Genomic DNA, 18,668 nt, shown 5'->3' with positions numbered 1-18,668 from the left:
AGAGAGCGAGTGCAGGGAGCGGACGGCTGGTGTGGGGTGAATCTGGGAAACTCTCAGGCATGTGTCAGGGACAGCCCTTAGGTCCTCTTCCCCCGGCCACGGGCTGCGGGAGGCTGGCCTTTCCTGCACCCGGCTGAGGCTGCTCCAGAGCTGCGGTTCGTCGCTTCATGTGAGTGTCAGGAGAGGGTCTAGGGTCGATTGGAAGCGATCCAAAGTTCTTCTTCCCTTTCTCCCCAGGAAAAGAGAAGCTGGCCATCCAAGTCCTTGTAGGAAGCGTGGTCACACCCCCACCCCCGTGCCACGAGGAAACAGGAAAAACTTGGCCCTTTTTGATTCACCTAAGTTTTGGAAATTAATACTTGGCCGAGGGAAAGCATGCAGGGGGTGGATTCATAAAGTAAAGCTTGTTTACTTTAAGTGAGTGTGTAAAGGATTTCCAGTGTTTGTACATGGAGAGGGATTCAAGAGAGAAAGGTATTGAATCAGCAGATGGTAGAAACGCCAGCTATCACTATACTCGGGCCACCGTTTTAGTTACTAGGTAAAGATTCGTAAGCAAAGCAGAAAGAAAAACCAACAAAACGGACAAAATTCCCAGTAATTTTTCTCGGTGTACGTTTTATTGTTGAAGTACAGCCCTAAAAGTACGATGTTAATATTGATTTATTTATGGGTATGCGTACACGCCCGATTGAGTTTCTGTGCAAAACTTGTATGCAAGTGACCATGAAGGCTAAAAAGCATCAGATCCCCAGGGACCAGCCAGTGCTTGTGAGCCTCCGATGTGAGTGCTAGGAACCAAACCTGGGTTCCATGCAACAGCAGTAATCGTTTTTAACTGCTGAGCTCTCTTTCCAACCCCCATACCATATTTTAGATTATAAATTCCGATCACTAAGAGTATTAACAGTAAAGAAAGGTATATATTATTTGGCACTGTAATGTGGCCAAAGGAGAAGGTTCTCAAGGAAAAGATGGCTTTCTAGGAAGGATGTGACATAAGTGTACTTAACTGCACAGGTAACCTGTCTGTCAGCAGGTACTGTCAGTCAGAAGGCCCAGTCATGCCAAAGACCATGAAACAAAAGCTTAGCAAAATATCAGGGAAGCCTGAGGGCTCAGAATTGAGAGAAGGAATTAAAGATGGAGACAGTATGCGAGTGATCAGGCTGATCATGGGGGTGAGTGTGAGTGAACGCCACTGTAAGGATTTCAGTAGCCCAGTAATGTTATCCAACTTCTTTTGAAGAGGGTTACTCGGTAGACTGAGGACAGAAGTGAGAAAGGAAGTCAGGAGCCTTTTGTTTTTCCTCAAAGGAAACCTAATAGACACTTCAATATGTCCAGTCATATTCTTGGGGTACTCAATGAACACGCACAAGGAAACTATGAATTGCAGTTTATTTTCATTAAGTAGACTTTGGGAAACCCATTAGTTCAGGTAAACTGTTTCAGTGAGTAGCCCCTTCATGGTCTTGACCCCTTTGCTCATATTCTCACTCCTCCCACTCGTCTACTGGACTTTTAGAACTCAGCCCAGTGCTTTGCTGTGGATCTCTGTCTCTGTTTCGATCAGTTGCTGGATAAAGGTTCTGTGGTGGCATTTAAGGTAGTCGTCAATCTAACTACAGGACAAAGCCAATGCAGGCACCGTGTCCACTATAAGTTCTTAGCTGGGGTCGTCCTCGTGGATTCCTAGGAACTTCTCTAGTGCCAGGCTTCTTGCTAGCTCTATAATGACTCCCTCAATCAAAATATCTCTTATTCTTCGTCTCTGTCCTTCCCCCATTTCGTCCATCCTGTTCCCTCATATTAACCCTGGGTGACAGGGGTAACCATAAACTGCCTGGTGATGATTTGTGATCCCCAGAAGATATCTATTCCAAACTCTGAACAACAGTGTTCAGGCAACAGGTGAAGAAAAGGCCCCGTGGAGAGCAAGAAAGCAGGTGAGAGGATCCTAATATAAACTAACAAAGTGAAACATGGAGAAGTTGGTCACACAGTCACATGGCCTGTTAAGTGTGTTTTTCACTTAAGGTTGACTGGAGCCACCTTGTGTAAGCATTGTATTTTTTCCTCAGTGCTGCACATTGCTAGAAAACACTAACAAAAACCTAGATATCTGTTGCTATGACAAAACAGACCAAAAGCAACTTGGGCAAGGAACAGTTTTATTTTCCTAACCCTTTCAGGTCACAGTGAAGTCAACAGAAACTCCAGGCAGGAACCTGAAGTAGATGCGTGGAGGGATAGTGCTTCAGGCTAGCTCTCCTGCTCTTCACTGAACTGGCTTTCTTACATAACTCAGACCACCTGCCCAGGGAGAGCACCGCTTGCTCCTTCACAAGTTCAGACCACAGTCTATTCTGTTTGATTCTGCCTAGTTTCCTTTCTCCAGTAGTTTGCTCAGTAAGTTCAGATCTTTTGAGTTTCCTCAGTCCTATGGCAATTCCTATAAAATAAGTATATTCTTTCCTTCCAGAGTATATTTATGACTTTTATTTTTCATTTAGGATTTTCTGCCGATTCTGGACAAAGATGGCAACCAGTGATGCTATTCTGAAGAGGCTCGAGCAGAAGGGTGCAGAGGCAGACCAGATCATTGAATATCTCAAGCAGCAGGTTGCCCTTCTCAAGGAGAAGGCGGGTAAGACCATTTTAATAGTCTAAGGAAATATCTAAATTCTAATAATGACAGTTAAATGTTTACTATGTAAATTATAACTTGATAATTTTAATTATGGCTTTTAGATTCCTTTGAGTATAAAAATATTAAAAGTGTTCTAGGATTATGATAAATTAGAATTGGTATATACTAAAAGACCTAGTTTGCTTTCTGTTATGATAAAGCACCAAAAGTGTGTTGAAGAGGAAAGAGTTTATTTCAACTTGCAGCTTAGAGTCTGTCATGAAGGAAAGTCAAGGCAGGAACCAAAGAAAAGGCCATGGAGGAGCACTGTTTACTAACTTGCTTTCTATGACTTGCTTAAATTGCTTTCTTATACAACCAGGACCACCTCCCCAGGGAAGGCACCACCCCAGGCAGGCTCTCCCGTGTTAATCATCAGTTAAGAAAATGCCCTACTATGTGCCCACAGTCCATTTCCTTGTTTTTTAATCTACAAATCACTATTTACAGCATTTATGTCCTCGGATTTGTTTTGGTGGGAGTCTTAAACCCAATGTCCCAGTGACTAGTGAGATATTGTTGATATTAAAATAGTAAACTGTCATAAAGCAACTGGCCAGATACTAGTTCCTGTTGTTATAACAGCTACAATTGTATTTACTCTTTCCAAATAATATTCAAGTAAAACATTTGAAAATAGTTTTTAAGTGAATTTTCTTGATTCTAGTTTTGCAGGCAACTTTGAGAGAAGAAAAGAAACTTCGAGTTGAAAATGCTAAACTGAAGAAAGAAATAGAAGAGCTAAAGCAGGAGCTGATTCAGGCGGAGATTCAGAATGGGGGTGAGGATGACAACGCTAGGGTGCTCAGTCTACCACGAGCATGTGATTTCATCTTCCTACCTCTGTCCTTCCCTATAGGAAGAAATGACGTAGACTGGAAAGGCAGTTGATCTCTGAGGTCATAGAAGGTGGTAAAGCTGGTATTCAAAGCTTACGCGTCTCAGTTTTGTGCTGTGTACTAGAACTTGACCAGCATTGTTTCTGCTGTTTGATACCTACTGAAAAAATAGCCATAGTAATTAATTTACAGTTACTAGACTTTTTCAGGAGCGTTTGTGTCAAGTGACAAACTTTTTATATACTCAGATCCTTTTGTCAGCAGGTGTGCTCACATCTGTAACCCCAGGACTAAGGAGGCTAGGGAAGTATGAATACTATAAATTTGAGGCCATCCTGGGCTACATGATGATTTTCAGCCCAGCCTGTGCTTCAGATAAACACTATCTCAAAAAGTAAAAGAAAAAATTGTTCTCAAAATAACTTTATTTTCTAAACTGAGACAATAAAACTTAGAGATGAGAGTCACTTGCCTAAAAAAAAAAATCAAAGAACTTTTCAAACCATCAAATAATTATCAGTTTGACTAAAAATTACAGATAAAGTTAAAATTTTATTGGCCCATTTGAAAAGCTCATTCCATTTTCTTGTGTGTGTGTTAGAGTTGGGGGGCACGGACAGTGGGTTCTCTATGTATACATATTTGCATGTTTGGGGCACAGGTTTTCACATGCATGTGGAGGCCTGAGGTTATGTTGGGAATTACCTTTGATGACTTTCTAATATGTTCTTTGAGCAGGATCTCTCATCAAACTGAGAACTTGCTGGTGTGGCTAGTCTCACTAAGTAGCTTGCTCTAGTGAGCTCCTGTCTCTGCCTCCCCAGTCTGGAGTTACAGGCTGTCCACCATGCACCAGCATTTGGCATTTATGTGGGGTCTGAGAATCTGAACTCCAGTCCTCATACTTGTGTGGAAGAAGTGTTAATGACTAAGCCCCTTCACCAGCCCTGTGATGCCTTTCTCTATTGCTGGCTTTTTTTGATATGCTATCAGCATGATATTTTGAATGCTGTATGAATTCTTCCCTTAACGAAATAAAATAAGGGTAAAATGAGTAACATGTACAATCTGTCTTAGTTAGGGTTTCTGTTGCTGTAAAGATACACCATTACCATGGCAACTCTTATAAAGGAAAACACTTAGTTGGCTAGCTTATAGTGCAGAGGTTTAGTTCATTATCATCATGACAAGACAGAAGGAGCTGGGAGTCTACATCTTGATCCACAGCAGCAGAAGTGACTGTACCATGCTGGGCCATATCTTGATACACGGTGTTGCAGAGGCCAGAAGATGCGTGATACATAGTGCTAAAGTTATGGGCAGTAGTGAGCTATCTGGCATGGGAGCCAGGTACAGAGCTCCAATCTTCTGAAAGCAACTAGTGCTTTGTGGAGCAATCTCTCTAACCCTCTTTATAAACAGTTGTGTTTTTTTAACATAGAAGTGTTTAGACAGGCAATGCTGCTTCTCTATTCCCTGTCAGTGGGCTAGATTGTTAACTTCTTGATGGTTCAGATTTATTATTCATAATACAGTATAATGACATGGAATCTACTTAGGAAGTTTAGGAGAATTGCTAGAGCTTACTCAAATAGTTAAAAACTATTCAAGTTTTTAACCCATAGTATGTCCATGATAAATGTTAGATTCCAATGTTACCTGCACTCTTCTTTATATACTAATGAGTAAATGGAAATAAAAAAAAATGGTGGCCTTAGTAATTGTTAAAATAACTTAATTTTTGATGCCATTTCTATAGCTTCAGATAATGGATACTTGATGTCCATATATATTAGAGTTTTCTCTTAAAAAGGGTTCGCATTTGTGATTTGCAAACCTATTGTTCTACCTTGTTTATGAGCATAGCATGAGTGACCCTGTTCATTTTCTCTGTCAGTGAAACAAATTCCAGTCCCATCTGACACTCAGCAGCAAGCTAAACCTGCAGTTTCTGCAACTGTGGTACAGTCTACCTCGGTATCAACCACCTCTTCTAGTGTAAAAGAACAGACTAAAGGAGGGGGAGGAGAAGAAAAGAAGGTAAAAGAGAAAGCTGAAAAGAAAGGTACTTTTCATTATTAATCTTGTTGACCTTTGATTGTTTTATCAGGCAATATTAATATTTATGGTGATAATAAAGGTATTGAAAAGAAAGTCCAAAGTTTTAGGAGCTAAGATAAAATTAAAAGCAGTCTGTCGTTAGAATATAGAAATTGAATCCCGAGGAATATGTGAATGTTGACAACTTTGACAGCGTAAAATGAGTTATGTTTTGTAGAGGGATCAGTATAAATAAAAGCATCAAAGATAAGATGTAAAACTAAACTTGGATGTATATTTGGAGCTTTGGTCCAAAGAAGTCAGATGTTAAAGTTGGCTTCTAGCCATTTGGGAGAAGCAGACAGTGACATCTAGTAGGCAGAACATCTGAACTGAGGTGTGGATGTTAAGGAACTGATAAAATAGCACGGCAAAGAAGTCTCAGAGTCTACTAGGCAGCCACACTGGTCCCCTTCCTTCAGTCTTCAGATCTACTTAACCAGCAAATTCTGTAATTCCTGTCCCCAAGTATATCTAAGCTTCAGCTGTCCTCTTGACTTGTAAGATGCCACATTTGTTCAGGTTCTTAAGGTCCCTTCTTTCACCCTTACCCGGCTATTGAAGCAACTTGTCTAGTAAACGCTTGTATTCATTCATTAGATTTGTCTGTAGATCTGCTTTTATAGTCTGTTCTTATATTTGCCTCCCATTATTCTTGCACTCATTTGGCAGTTTTTTGGAAAATACAAAATGCTAAGGGCTTTATGAATTGACATAAAGCATTTTAGCATCCAATACTTTTCAGATCCTTGTGTAAATATCAGACTTTATTAGAAGTGTGTTGGGCCCGTGAAAGCACAGAGACATAACAACAAAAAGAGTCACCACAATAGGGACCCGGAACGTGAGAATACTAAACACAGTCCGGGGAACGGACTTGCTTGTGCGTGAGCTCAGTTGCTTCAGGTGGGATGTCATTGGATTGGCAGAAACTCATTGGACAGGAACACAAGAATGTAGTGAATGGATGCAAGATTATAAACTCAGGCGGAGAGGGAAAGCACGCAGCAGGTGTAGCTTCAGTGCTTTCCAATTTGGCCCAAAAATGCATACTTGGGTACAGACCTGACACGTCCAGTGACTATCATTCAGGTATACGCGCCAACAGCAGAAGCAGAAGAGTATGTCATCAATAGTGTCTACACAGATCTGCAGAACAAGGTCAGCAGTGCATACAAATGACAGATTAATTGTTAGGGTGACTTCAGTGCAAAAGTGGGATCTGGATAAAGAATGGATTATAGTGTCTTGGGAATGTATGGATTCGAACAAAGGAACAGTAGAGGGGAACAACTGTATGACGTCTGCTATGCGAATGATTTGTACATATCCAATACAAAATTCAAGCAGGCCAAATTTCCTGACAAATGCACATACAACCAAATTGACAACTTTCTGGCCAACAGGAAACTTACCTACTGTCTAAAACAGCTGATCATTTCCTAGTGCTGACTTAGGATCAGATCACCAACTTGTTAATGGCCAACATTCAACTGAAACAGGAGGGGCACACCAGGCAAGATGACCTGGAAGATGGATCAAACAACCGATCAACCCAGCTGTACAGAGAGAATTGTTGTACAGTAGTACCCTTTATGCACAGGTTGGCACCGTAAGAGATTAACAGTGATGATTATGATGGTAAAATGGATCAAATAATATGCTAATTTATCTTTTTTTTTTTTTTTTAGGAATACTGTATTTAGAGAAATAGCTAAGGTTATGTAGGTTTTATAACTTGAGTATACTTTGTGATAGAAGTGATTTTTTTTTTTTTTTTTCCCTGAACTCATCAGCACTGGTACCAGAGGCTTCTCCTGGTGTTACTTGTTTGTCTTATGTCTGATGCTTACACAGTGTCAATCCTTAGGAGAGAAAAAGGAGAAGAAACAGCAGTCAGCAGCAGCAAATACTGACTCAAAGCCAATAGATGTTTCTCGTCTGGATCTTCGCATTGGTTGTATTGTTACTGCCAAAAAGCATCCAGATGCAGACTCGCTGTATGTAGAAGAAGTAGATGTGGGAGAAGCAGCTCCAAGGACCGTTGTCAGTGGACTGGTGAATCACGTTCCTCTGGAGCAGGTGATCTGTCCCCCTAAAGTGACCACTGCTTACATACATCATCTTAAGTGATTTATTCATATGTGTTGCTGTAAATGATTAATACGTGAATTTCAGGATGATTATAGTTGGGAGTGAGAGCAATGGCTCTGGTTGGGAGCACTTACTGCTCTTAGGACCAGAGTTGGCTTTCCAGGACCCACGTAGCAGCTCACAATCTGTAACTCCATTTCCAGGCTCTTCTGTACCCTCTCTAGACATTCACTCTGAACAAGTACATTCATCGTGAACATACATGCATGCAACAAAACACTCATAAAAATAAATATGAAAAAGATGGATTTTTAAGGTGAATTTCAAAAAAGGTATATGAAATTACCTCAGACTTAGAGGCCTGAAAGATAAATTTAGCAGGACAGAAAATACACATCATTTATTTCCCTCTTGTGTGTTCTGTGTTAATGTATGTGAGGGCAGTGTTGTGTGTGCCTTAGAATGAGTGTGGAGGTCAGAGGACAGTTGTGGCTGTGAGCCCTTGCCTTCCACCGTTCTCGTTTGCCACTGCATACACATGGAAGGACAGTGCCAGCATAGGTTAGTCATCTTTCACGGTGGTTACAGTACTCATGTGGAAGGACATGGAGCCGAGTTTTCCATCATTCCCTGCTTTCTTGAGGCAGAATCCATGATTGTTAGTATCTACTCTACAAAGCAGTTACTCGCTGTGTACTGTCAACCTTGGTGTAACTGAGGTGGGGGTCAGAGCTGAGCAGGAGGTCAGCTGTAGTTGGGATTTATCATTGCAGTGCTTGTGGTGTTGGATGTTCAGATGACAGTGGATTATGTATAGTGGATTAGGTCCTAGTAAAACAAGAAAGACGCTATTATTTCTACCTAGCTTATCATTTCTTTTATCTATCCTGCTGATACTGTGAACTACTTTTTATAGCACTACCAAAACATGGTACCATTCTAAACTGTCATGTAGAACGGAAGGACTTAATCTTCACTTCAGTTTCACACACTAATTCCTTTAGAATTTTAGTGCCTAATTATCTGAGACAGTAAAGACTGAATACTGATTACTTCATGAAAGAAATTTAGTTATGAGGAGGAGGTCATATTTTGAAATTTCAACATTTCCCCATTGTAATTTTGACACTTAGTAATGTGATTTTGTCATAGCATAGCTACACTCTCAGTCTGTATTCAGATGCTAATTATACTCCAGTAAAAGCAGAGCTGAGCATTTAGGATATTTAAAAGTAATTACAGTATATTTTATGCACGGTGTCCTTTATTTTCTTCCTCCACTTTTGAATATTACATTCTTGAAAAATTGAAAGTTCATTTTAAATCTGTGTAATAGCAGCAGAAAGAATCAGGGCAGCATTCAGTTTGGTCTTTTTAGATGTCTCTGTAAGTGATTTGAATCATCTGCTGATTGTGTTTGTTCCTGATGCTTTTGAGCTATAGCAAAGACCGTGGGCTGAACATTAAGATGACTCTGTTTATATGTTACTTGGCTGTTTTACCCTGGATAAATTCATACCATTCGTTCATATTTCTAGATACAAATATATATTGGACACCTAGTGTGTACCAAACACTTTTCCATGAAAAAGACCAGTAGCAAATTACGATAGATCAATAGATTCCCTCCTTTAACATCTGAAGCCGTCTCTGTATCATTAAAGTTAGATTCTTAAGACTCCTAGAAAAAAGAACCTGCTAGTCTTGAACCCATTCATATAGCTTCACGTAAGGGTTTTTTCTGCTCTCAGAAGTTACAGATTTTTATAGCTGTTGAGTGTGGCTGTTTATGTAGACATCGCTTTAAACCACAGATTCAGCACAGTCCCAGTAAGCATTCTGTAAGGCACTGGATCCATAAAAGTGCTGGCACCCATCTATCTGTCTATTTTTCTGAAGAAAATAACTACAGTTACTGTAAGATCTGAAAAGACTTCATCTAACTAATTCACATACTATTCTTACATAGATTTGATTTTTATATATTGTTATAATATGATACTTTCAAGTGCTGAACAAGGTATTATCTGTGAAGGGTATATTCATCAAGAATGTTTTAGTTATTGGATCTAGAAATAAATTTGGTCCTAATTTGCCATCTTTTATCTATGATACATCTTTTAATTTTTCCCTGACACAGGAGTCTTGTGTGCCTTTTGTTTTAATTAAGCCTGTAAAGGATGGGCATAATTGGGAGAAAGTTAAAGATGTTTTGACTCTGGAAGATGGACAGAATTTCTTTTTAGCGCTATAGCAAATTATGGAAGTAGCCCCAGATGTGCACTGTGATGTGTTATTGAGCTGTTAGTTTCTTTTTAAGAATGGCCTTGGGATGCTGCTGAGATGGGGAGCACCAGCCAAGTCTGTACATATCTAGGTTCAGTCTCCAGAACTAAAAAAAGGAGAGGAGAAAAACCTTGTCTAGTATTGGAAATGGCTGAATGTGTAGAGAAAAAAAGTTAATATAAGTTAGTTAATTTACTTTAGTTGTAATGCTGACCTAAATAATATGCATACTTGTAATCTGATCCTGTGGCAACTCCTGACTCCATGCTTTTTGACCTGTTTTTTCATGGAAATGGAGGATCAACTTTATACATTTCCCATTGGTTGTAACTGAAGTTCAACATCAGGCTGCTTCACTCGGTTATTTATTCTTTAAATTAATATTTAATTGACAAATTTCCACTGGGCTGGACAAATGGCCAGATGGGCTAGACAGATGATTAGGAACATTGGCTGTTTTTACAGAGGCCCCGGGTTTGGCTCCCAGTGCCCCTATGGAACCTCATGAGCATCTTTAACTCCAGTTCAAGAGATTTGATACCCTCCTCTGGTATCCACAGACACCAGATACAGAACTGCTTACAAGCAAAATACCTATATACATTGGGAAAAAAACAAAATTTCTGTATATATTTGGGAAAAAAAAAGATTTCTACTGTTGTATGCATGCCTTGCCAATTTGAGGGATTTTCTTTTCATGTTTATGCAAGATATCAGTCTTCATTTTTTTATACATGATTTCATAGTTAAAAAATATTTTAACTACACAAAGACAAAGTTACATCCACAAAGATAACAAATTTAATAAGTAGAGTGTCAGTGTGCCTGAAGTATCCTAAACATGATTATTTTAAATCTCTACATATCTTTAGTCATCTCTTTTGTTCTGGACAGATGCAAAATCGGATGGTGGTTTTACTTTGTAATCTGAAGCCTGCAAAAATGCGGGGAGTACTGTCTCAAGCAATGGTAATGTGTGCTAGTTCACCAGAGAAAGTGGAAATTCTGGCACCTCCCAATGGGTCTGTTCCTGGAGACAGAATTACTTTTGATGCTTTCCCTGGTAAGTATCAATAATTATTTAAATAGATTGGGAATAAGTTTATAAAGTGATGTTTATAAAGCTTAGAGGTTAAAACCTGTCCTATGTGTGTATCAGGAGGTTTTTCAGGAAGTTTGCTTACGATAGCACAGTGAGCATAACATAACCATCTTGCTGTCCATAGAGTCACACATTACAGGAGATGCTACAAAGATTCTATACCTACAGAATAATAATAGGACATGGATGTGAATCAAGTTAATGTGCTCTAAAATCACTTAAACTACACAAAGACTAGTGATGGAAAGTAAAGTTCCATTTAAATTGTTTTCTTTAGTATAAATGTTCCTGAGAAAGCTGTAGTGTAATAATACTGGAAAAGTAGAAAGGATTTCTTGTCTTGTTTTAGTACATTTTGAGATAGTATCTTACAGGGTCCCCTTTGTAATTGAATGTTTCTCTCTGGCCCACCAATTCCCAATACCCAGCAGCCACATCCCAAATTACGACATATTAATTATATTACATTATATTATATTATATTATATTATATTATATTATATTATATTATATTGTTCAGCCAATAGCTCCGACTTATTACTAACTAGCACTTACAGTTTAAAGTTAATCCATATTCCTTATTTATGCTGTGCCATGTGGCGGTACCTTTATTATCATGGCATGTTCATCTCCTGCTTCCTCTGTGTCTGGCTGAGGATTCCTTCTTCCGCCCTGCTCCTTCCCATCATCCTTAGTTTAGTTGCCCTACCACTACTTCCTGCTAGGCTACTGGCTAGTCAGCATTTTATTAAACCAACTCAAATGGCAAATCTTTACAGTATACAGAGGGTTATTCCACAGCACCCTTTTTTCCTCAGTCCATCGGCCATCTGTCCACAAAGTCAAAGGGATAGAATTGGTGTCAGAGAACTTTATCGGACCTGTGATCACGGCAGAAATGGCCTTCCAGGAACAGCTTTAGCTTTATTCCAGAGTTGGGGGGTTATAGAGAGTAAGACAGGCTGGGGTGTCACCTAATATGCATAAGGTGGCCCTATGAAAATAGCTAGAGCATGCTGTGTGAATAGTGGGGAGGAGTGTTTGGAGGGAACTGTGTCGAGGGTCATCCTTGAGATAAGTCAGGCATCCAGGCCTAGAGACATCCTCCAGATGAGGCTAGGTTGAGAAAGCCCCCACTGGGAAGGAGTCCTCCATATTGTCAAACTCAGAAAGAGCTACCAGGCCATGGTAGACTATAACCTCTGACCAGCAGGGCCTATCATCTATAAGCCAAGCCATCCCCCTGCCTTCTCATCCCAAGTGTTGGAGGAATTGCAGGCATGAACCATTATGCCTAGCTTAAGAAATAGATCTTTGAAGCAGAAGAAAGAGTGCCTGCCAGGTGTAGAAAATATTTATAAAAGCAAGAGGCAAGCCAGCAAATCTTATCTCAATAGGGGTGGTCTAGAGGAGAAAGCTACCCTGGCTGTTTTCTGTACACACTATCAATATCTATACTTGGGAAACAATCCAGTCCCTACCCCTAAGAAGGTTTTGCAGTTCGTCTGAGCATTTTCTGGGGAAGACTTTGGTGCTCCGTGGTACTGGGGCATTGGGGTCCTTGACATGACTGTGCCCATGTGAACAGACATATTCACCCAGGACCTTGTTTACTCAAAGCTTCCTCTACTCCTCTACAAATCCTCTACTCAAGGATTTGTCTTGAGCTTAGTAAATGAGAAACCATGGTGACCTATGCTTTATGAATTTTTTTTGTTGTTTTTTTTTTTTGTTTGTTTGTTTGTTTTCGAGACAGGGTTTCTCTGTGGTTTTGGAGCCTGTCCTGGAACTAGCTCTTGTAGACCAGGCTGGTCTCGAACTCACAGAGATCCGCCTGCCTCTGCCTCCCGAGTGCTGGGATTAAAGGCGTGCGCCACCACCGCCCGGCGGATATGAATTTTTTTGAGAAAATTCCATTCTAGATGTTTAATTGAGGAAACATTGTTTTAAATTCTGAGAGCATAATTGTCACTCCCTTCAGTCCCACAATATTGGAGCACTCCTAAAAATCACCTACTTTGGAGTAAGCTGTCATATTATATATATATTTAGTAGTTAAATAAATTTGAATAAAACATCAAAATAATTTTTTCTTTTAAGATGTAGAATTCATTAAGAAAAACATAAATAATCCTTATTGAACTTTCATATTAACAGTATCCTTATTTATTATTTGACATTTAAGAATTAAACTGGATGGAATATGGTATATGATGTAATCCCAGGACTTGGAAGTCACATTGTGAATTTGAAGCCAACCTAGGCTAAGGACTAGAAGAGGAAAAGAAAGAAAGAAACTTATTAAGGCTTATTTTATTTTACTTCTTGACATTATGCAGTCAAATAATTAAAAGCAGAAGAAATGTACTTTAACCCTTTTTACAAATTTGAAAACTGGGGACCAGTAAAATGTAGTGGCTAATTTATGAATGCTTACGACTCTCTTGTTACTGTGGTAACTTTTTTTCATATCCTTATCTCGGAGTTACCAGGTGAATCATTTCAGCTTTCAAATCCGTTTTTGTCATCTGTCTGTTACTGAGATTCTCACTGACCTAGCATTTGGAGTGCTAACAGCCCAGCTGGATTTCTTGCTTTCACCATGTTTTCTGGATCTCTGTGTTGGTTTAGCTGTATGCTTCATGTTACTCAACCTGGTATTTTTTTTCCCCAATTCTCTCTTTGTTCATGAGGCACTTGAATGTTCTGGAAAGTTGATATTTATGAAGAGAAAACTAAACTTTAATGGTTTTATCACTTAGAATATGCTCAATCAGACTGAGCACTATCAAATAGCTGAGCAGACTTGGTCTGAGACCTCACCTTATATATGCTTCTATACCAATTACTGCTTCGCTAGCAGTAAATCTGATAAGTAACCACTTTGGAAGCAGAAGTTGGTAACTTTTCCAACACATTAAAGGTCAATCAGGATTATTTATTATTTGAACACTTAGGAATTAAGCTGGATGGGATATGGCATGCCATGTGATCCCAGGTCTTGGAAGGCAGACCATGAATTTGAGGCCAGCCTAGGCTAAGGACAAGAATGCCTGCCAAATGTAAAAAACTTTATAAAACCAGGAGACTATTGAGATGACTTCTCATCTCTGTAGGAATGGTCCTAGGGGAGCAGCCTTCATGCCATAAACATCCTGGAGGAGAAAGCCTCTGTGGATATTTTCTGCACACACTGTCAATATCCATTCTTAGAAAACACCCCATCCCCTATTACAAAGCTAGAAACTCCCATAGAAGTTAGAGGATGCCAAATAATATGTGTAGTAACAACTAAAACACTTCCCTTCCACCCAACACTCATTAAAATCTAATTGAGGACAGCTATAAATTTTAGTATTTAGATATACTAATTGGTCCCTGAGGCCCCATGTAGAAATAATTTTAAGTCAGTTTTGTAACCAGGAGACAAAGGTCATGATAGGTTTGCTTTGGTTTTAGATTGGCTTGGATTTTTACTTTTCTGAGACTGCACTATTCATGGTCTAATAACAAATGGAAATTTACTCCAAGGTCATGCTGATAAACATTAATAATGAGCCTTTGCAGTAAAAATAATACAAAGCATAGATTTAACTTTCAAATTACTTATTTTTAAAAATCAGTTATCTGTGCTCAATTTCTCTTCTCTGAAATCCATTTGACTCCAGTTTCCTTTGCTTCTAATCTTCCAGTATTGCTAGGGTTAAGGAGATTCCCCCACTCCTCCGTGGAACACCATGGTTGTTTTGCAGGCTCCTTCTTAACTCACTCGGCTCCAGACACCATACTCTTTTAGTCCTCTTTCTCTACTGGCTGCTCTTCTATCCATTGCTAGCTGTTCTACTCTGAATTCTCACAGAGTACCTCAGACAAACATGCTATTGTCTAGGCATCATTCCATTTGTAGAGTACAGATGGAAAATATTCAGTGAATTCTGTCAGCTATTGCTCTAGTTTTGGAGTTGCCTTTAACTTAAAATCACTAGCTACATTAGCCCCCACAGAGAGAGTCAGCCTGTCTTTAGAAGCTTTGAAGTCAGTGTTGATTTAGCTATGAAAGCAGTAAATTACTTATTCTGATGTAATAGTTGACCTACACTGAAAATCTGCTAATGAGTACAACATTAACTAGGCCTCCTAGATTGCCTGCTGTGACTTATGCATCAGTTTTTGTAGTTTCATCTTAAAGTGGACACTTGTGTGTAAATCTGGGTCACTGCTTGATGAACACATTGTCATGTTGGCAATATCTTGGTGGAGCGGTGAATATCAGCCAGCACAGAAGCTTTGCTAAATAGTCAAAAAATGTCCTCCATTTTGTTATTTGCATACATATGAAATATGTGGGGAGGGAGGGAAGGAGAGAAGGAGTAGAAACTGTTAACAGTAGTAAGATAGCCTGCTTCCCTGTCGGTAAAAAGTTATTTGATCTGCTACTTGTCTTTAAACTTAGACCTGAGGTACTCCACTCCTTATCTGTCTCTATTGGTTATGATGCACACATTGTCACTTATTGCAAATAGAGGAGGCATTAGGAGTGATGTCCACTTATTCCAGGGCAGTTTGTTTCCTTTGTAAGCCACAGCATGACATATCAGGAGGCCGGGTGCTGTTCCAGGGGTAATAGGCTCTGATGTCATAGCCTGCCTATGCCTACTGCTGGTGTGACTGCACCTTCTCTCTCCTTCAGTTTCTCCCTGTGTTGTGTATTGGAATCAAGATTGTTGTATGTATTTCAGGCAATAACCTGTGTTCCTAGCATTTAGAAAGTACTCTTACTGCTCCTCAGAAACTGCCCCTGCCAGCTGTAAAAGTCTAATCCATCTGAAAGGGCTCCTTTCTTCCCAGACCTTCTTTGCATGATTAAATGAATAGCTTACAATTTTCTTTGATTTGGGACTAGAGATTTAGCCTAAATGAAACATACTTGCCTAACAGTCTTAAAACCTTGAATCCCCAGGGTATCTGACTTTTCTGGGTGTTACTTATGTAACTTGCTGGTTTTTCTCTGAACAGGAGAGCCTGACAAGGAGCTGAACCCTAAGAAGAAGATCTGGGAGCAGATCCAGCCTGACCTGCACACCAATGCTGAGTGTGTGGCCACATACAAAGGGGCTCCCTTCGAGGTGAAGGGAAAGGGCGTTTGCAGGGCCCAAACCATGGCCAATAGTGGAATTAAATAAGTGCTCTGTTACTGAAAGACATTGAGAAACCTTGATAACAATAAAGAGGAGTATATTTGTCACTTGCACATAGAATATGAGTTGTTCTTTTTGTGAACTTTTTTTTTTTTCAAATCTTGCTTTAAGTTTGTTTTCTCAATATTTTGTCACAGCAACAGAAAACTGAATAGCAGAAACTTGGTACCCAGAACTAGGGTCATTGCTATGATTGTGTCTGACCATGTGGTTTGAAGCCTTTGGAACTGGTTTGTCCGAGAGTTTGAAAGATGTGATTATGTCACTAAGAGAAAGCCTAAAATGAGAAAGGAAGAAAAGAAAGGTGCTCCTATTGGGACCTTAGAAGACCACAATCAGAATGCAGGCAGTAAAGACTGCTAGCCTGGTTTCAGACAGGAGCAGGAACTTTGGAGAAGGACTAGAGGCTGTTCCTGTTATATCAGACAAAGAAGTTGTTTCCATTCTGTTCAGGCCCTGAGATTTTGTGTGAAGCTGAGTTAACAGTGAGAGACTAATGTGAAGAAATGTTCAGGTCAACATAGCATACTGAATGAGGCCTGGGGACAGTTGGCTGGGTTTGCCTAGGTTTACAGCAAAAATCATAAATAGAGCTCAGCTGCTAAAAGTAGAAGGATTTTAATATTTTCAGGTTGAACAGAAAAGAAAGTTGGTGCCATGGAAGATGTTACTGAAGAGATTCAGGCTATTGAAAGATGCTGAGAAGTAGGAAGGGTCCCTTGAGGGCATCTCTGAAGCTACTTGGAGGCCATCCTTGGGCGTCACCACATGACGAAATTTAATAAATTTAATAAAGGGTCGCAGCATTAGGAAGGTTGAAAACCACTGACCTAAGCAGTTGTTATCCTCAGAATTTCGTTTATCCTGTTGAGCTATCAAAGTACTTTGAGGCCATTGCAGCCATACAAGAGGTCCCATTGTCCCTTTGGTGCTAATTTTGCACACATGCAGAATGCAAGGGTGGTAGGACCACAGAAGCCTTACAGTGGTGATTGTAAAAGGCTTGTGAGAAGAGGTACTATGTAGCAGGGCCATGTTCTCACAGTGTGCATCCCTAAGAGGTCAATGAAGTGAAATATGTGGTGTAGACCCCAGGATGTTAGAGGTGACAGAATTGTGGAATGTCCACTGAGGAGTCATGGCAGCAGCTCGAGAGCAACCCTGTTGGCTGCAGCTGGAGAAGCTGCACAAGCACAATGGCGTTTACACCTATCCTATGCACCCTGGAGGGACAGACCTGGTGAGCATTGCCTCCCTCGGTTATGAAGAAGTCCATATGAGATTTGCCTTTCAAATATGCCGGGTTTAGTCACACAAACACGCCTTATTGTGCTGTTACAAAGCTTACAGTAGTCTCCTGTAAACAGACATTGCACCAACTGGGGATGTGTAGGGCCCACCGGTCTACCCCTTCTCCCAGGGTTCATATTGAGGATAGTTTGCAGTTTCTGGCAAAACATTTGTTTGTTCCTGTGCTCTGTCTGTTCACTCTGGTGGTTAGCTACAGGGGAGTTGTTTGTTCCACCTTAAGCCTGGTAATTTCTCTTCTGCCTGGAGGTGGGGGATTTCCACTGTGCAGCAGTTAGATATATGTCTTTCTCTAAGGCGACATTCTGCATTCTCTCTTCACAAATGACCCACGTCTCTTGTGCTCTTTAATCTCCAGATCCTTGCCCCACTCACGAACTATCCCATAGCGCAGGCACTACAGGGATGGACAGGTAATATGGCAGGCTTCCATTGGGAAACCCTCACTGGTGAGGCCGGTGTCTGCTGTTTCAGGATGGGAGGGATGGCACTGACACGTGGGCATGTGTGAACTTAGCAGCCATCTAAAAGGTGAAGGGAGCCAGAGTCACACAGTGACCAGTCTCTGTAGTCCCATTGCTGACAGAGGCCACTCATAAGTTGCAGTTTTTGTGTCGTTAAGCCTTAGCTTTGTGAGCAACTCTCATGGCTTAAGGATTTTTGTCACTGCGATTGGAAGTTGGCTCATGTGTGCAGTTTCTGTTATTTTCACGCTTTTTGAAAGAGCCTAATCCTCATTTGCAATGGAGGGCCTGGAGGAAGGAAGAGGCTAAGACCATTGAGCAACAGAGTAGAGCTAGAGGTGTGCAAATCTCCCAAGATCAACTTCTTGGAGAAGGAGATTATGCTAATATAGGAAGTCAATCCATATATGACGGCCACATCCTGGCTTAATGCCATGAAGCAGCTTTGAATGCTTGGGACAGAATTGAAGTGGGAAATAAAGTTGAGTCATTTGGAAGTTCTTGCTCACACTACTGTAATGGCATTTCAGTTGTATTTTAATAAATAAAGACTGCCTGAAGTTCTGAGATTAAAACAGTCCTACT

General features: G+C 40.3%; 1 protein-coding gene across 2 annotated transcripts; it reads left to right on the top strand.

Moving 5' to 3' along the window:
* The first annotated feature begins 18 nt into the window (after window positions 1-18).
* Window positions 19-16,371, top strand: Aimp1 (aminoacyl tRNA synthetase complex interacting multifunctional protein 1). 2 transcript variants are annotated; one of them, XM_050133410.1, is made up of 7 exons: window positions 19-169; window positions 2,517-2,650; window positions 3,360-3,473; window positions 5,429-5,596; window positions 7,502-7,713; window positions 10,906-11,074; window positions 16,130-16,371. In XM_050133410.1, coding segments are annotated over exons 1-7 (966 nt in total). In that variant the 5' UTR covers window positions 19-167; the 3' UTR covers window positions 16,297-16,371. The 2 variants fall into 2 exon arrangements, with proteins under 2 accessions (XP_049989367.1, XP_049989954.1); XM_050133997.1 differs by lacking the exon at window positions 19-169 and adding an exon at window positions 1,814-1,949.
* The last annotated feature ends 2,297 nt before the right edge of the window (window positions 16,372-18,668 follow it).

The sequence above is a fragment of the Alexandromys fortis genome, unplaced genomic scaffold (genome assembly GCF_014885135.2).
Source record: "Alexandromys fortis isolate MF-2015 unplaced genomic scaffold, M_Fortis_MF-2015_v1.1 scaffold_19, whole genome shotgun sequence".
Lineage (NCBI taxonomy): Eukaryota > Metazoa > Chordata > Mammalia > Rodentia > Cricetidae > Alexandromys > Alexandromys fortis.
Note: the sequence above shows the minus strand (reverse complement) of the source record. Positions and strands in the feature narration are given on the sequence as shown.

What these genes read in the sequence shown, in the direction of transcription:
- Aimp1 (XM_050133410.1), top strand. An exon ending in CCTTCTCAAGGAGAAGGCGG is followed by an intron (nt 2,651 to 3,359) that starts GTAAGACCATTT and finishes TCTTGATTCTAG; the next exon opens with TTTTGCAGGCAACTTTGAGA. An exon ending in GGCGGAGATTCAGAATGGGG is followed by an intron (nt 3,474 to 5,428) that starts GTGAGGATGACA and finishes TTTCTCTGTCAG; the next exon opens with TGAAACAAATTCCAGTCCCA.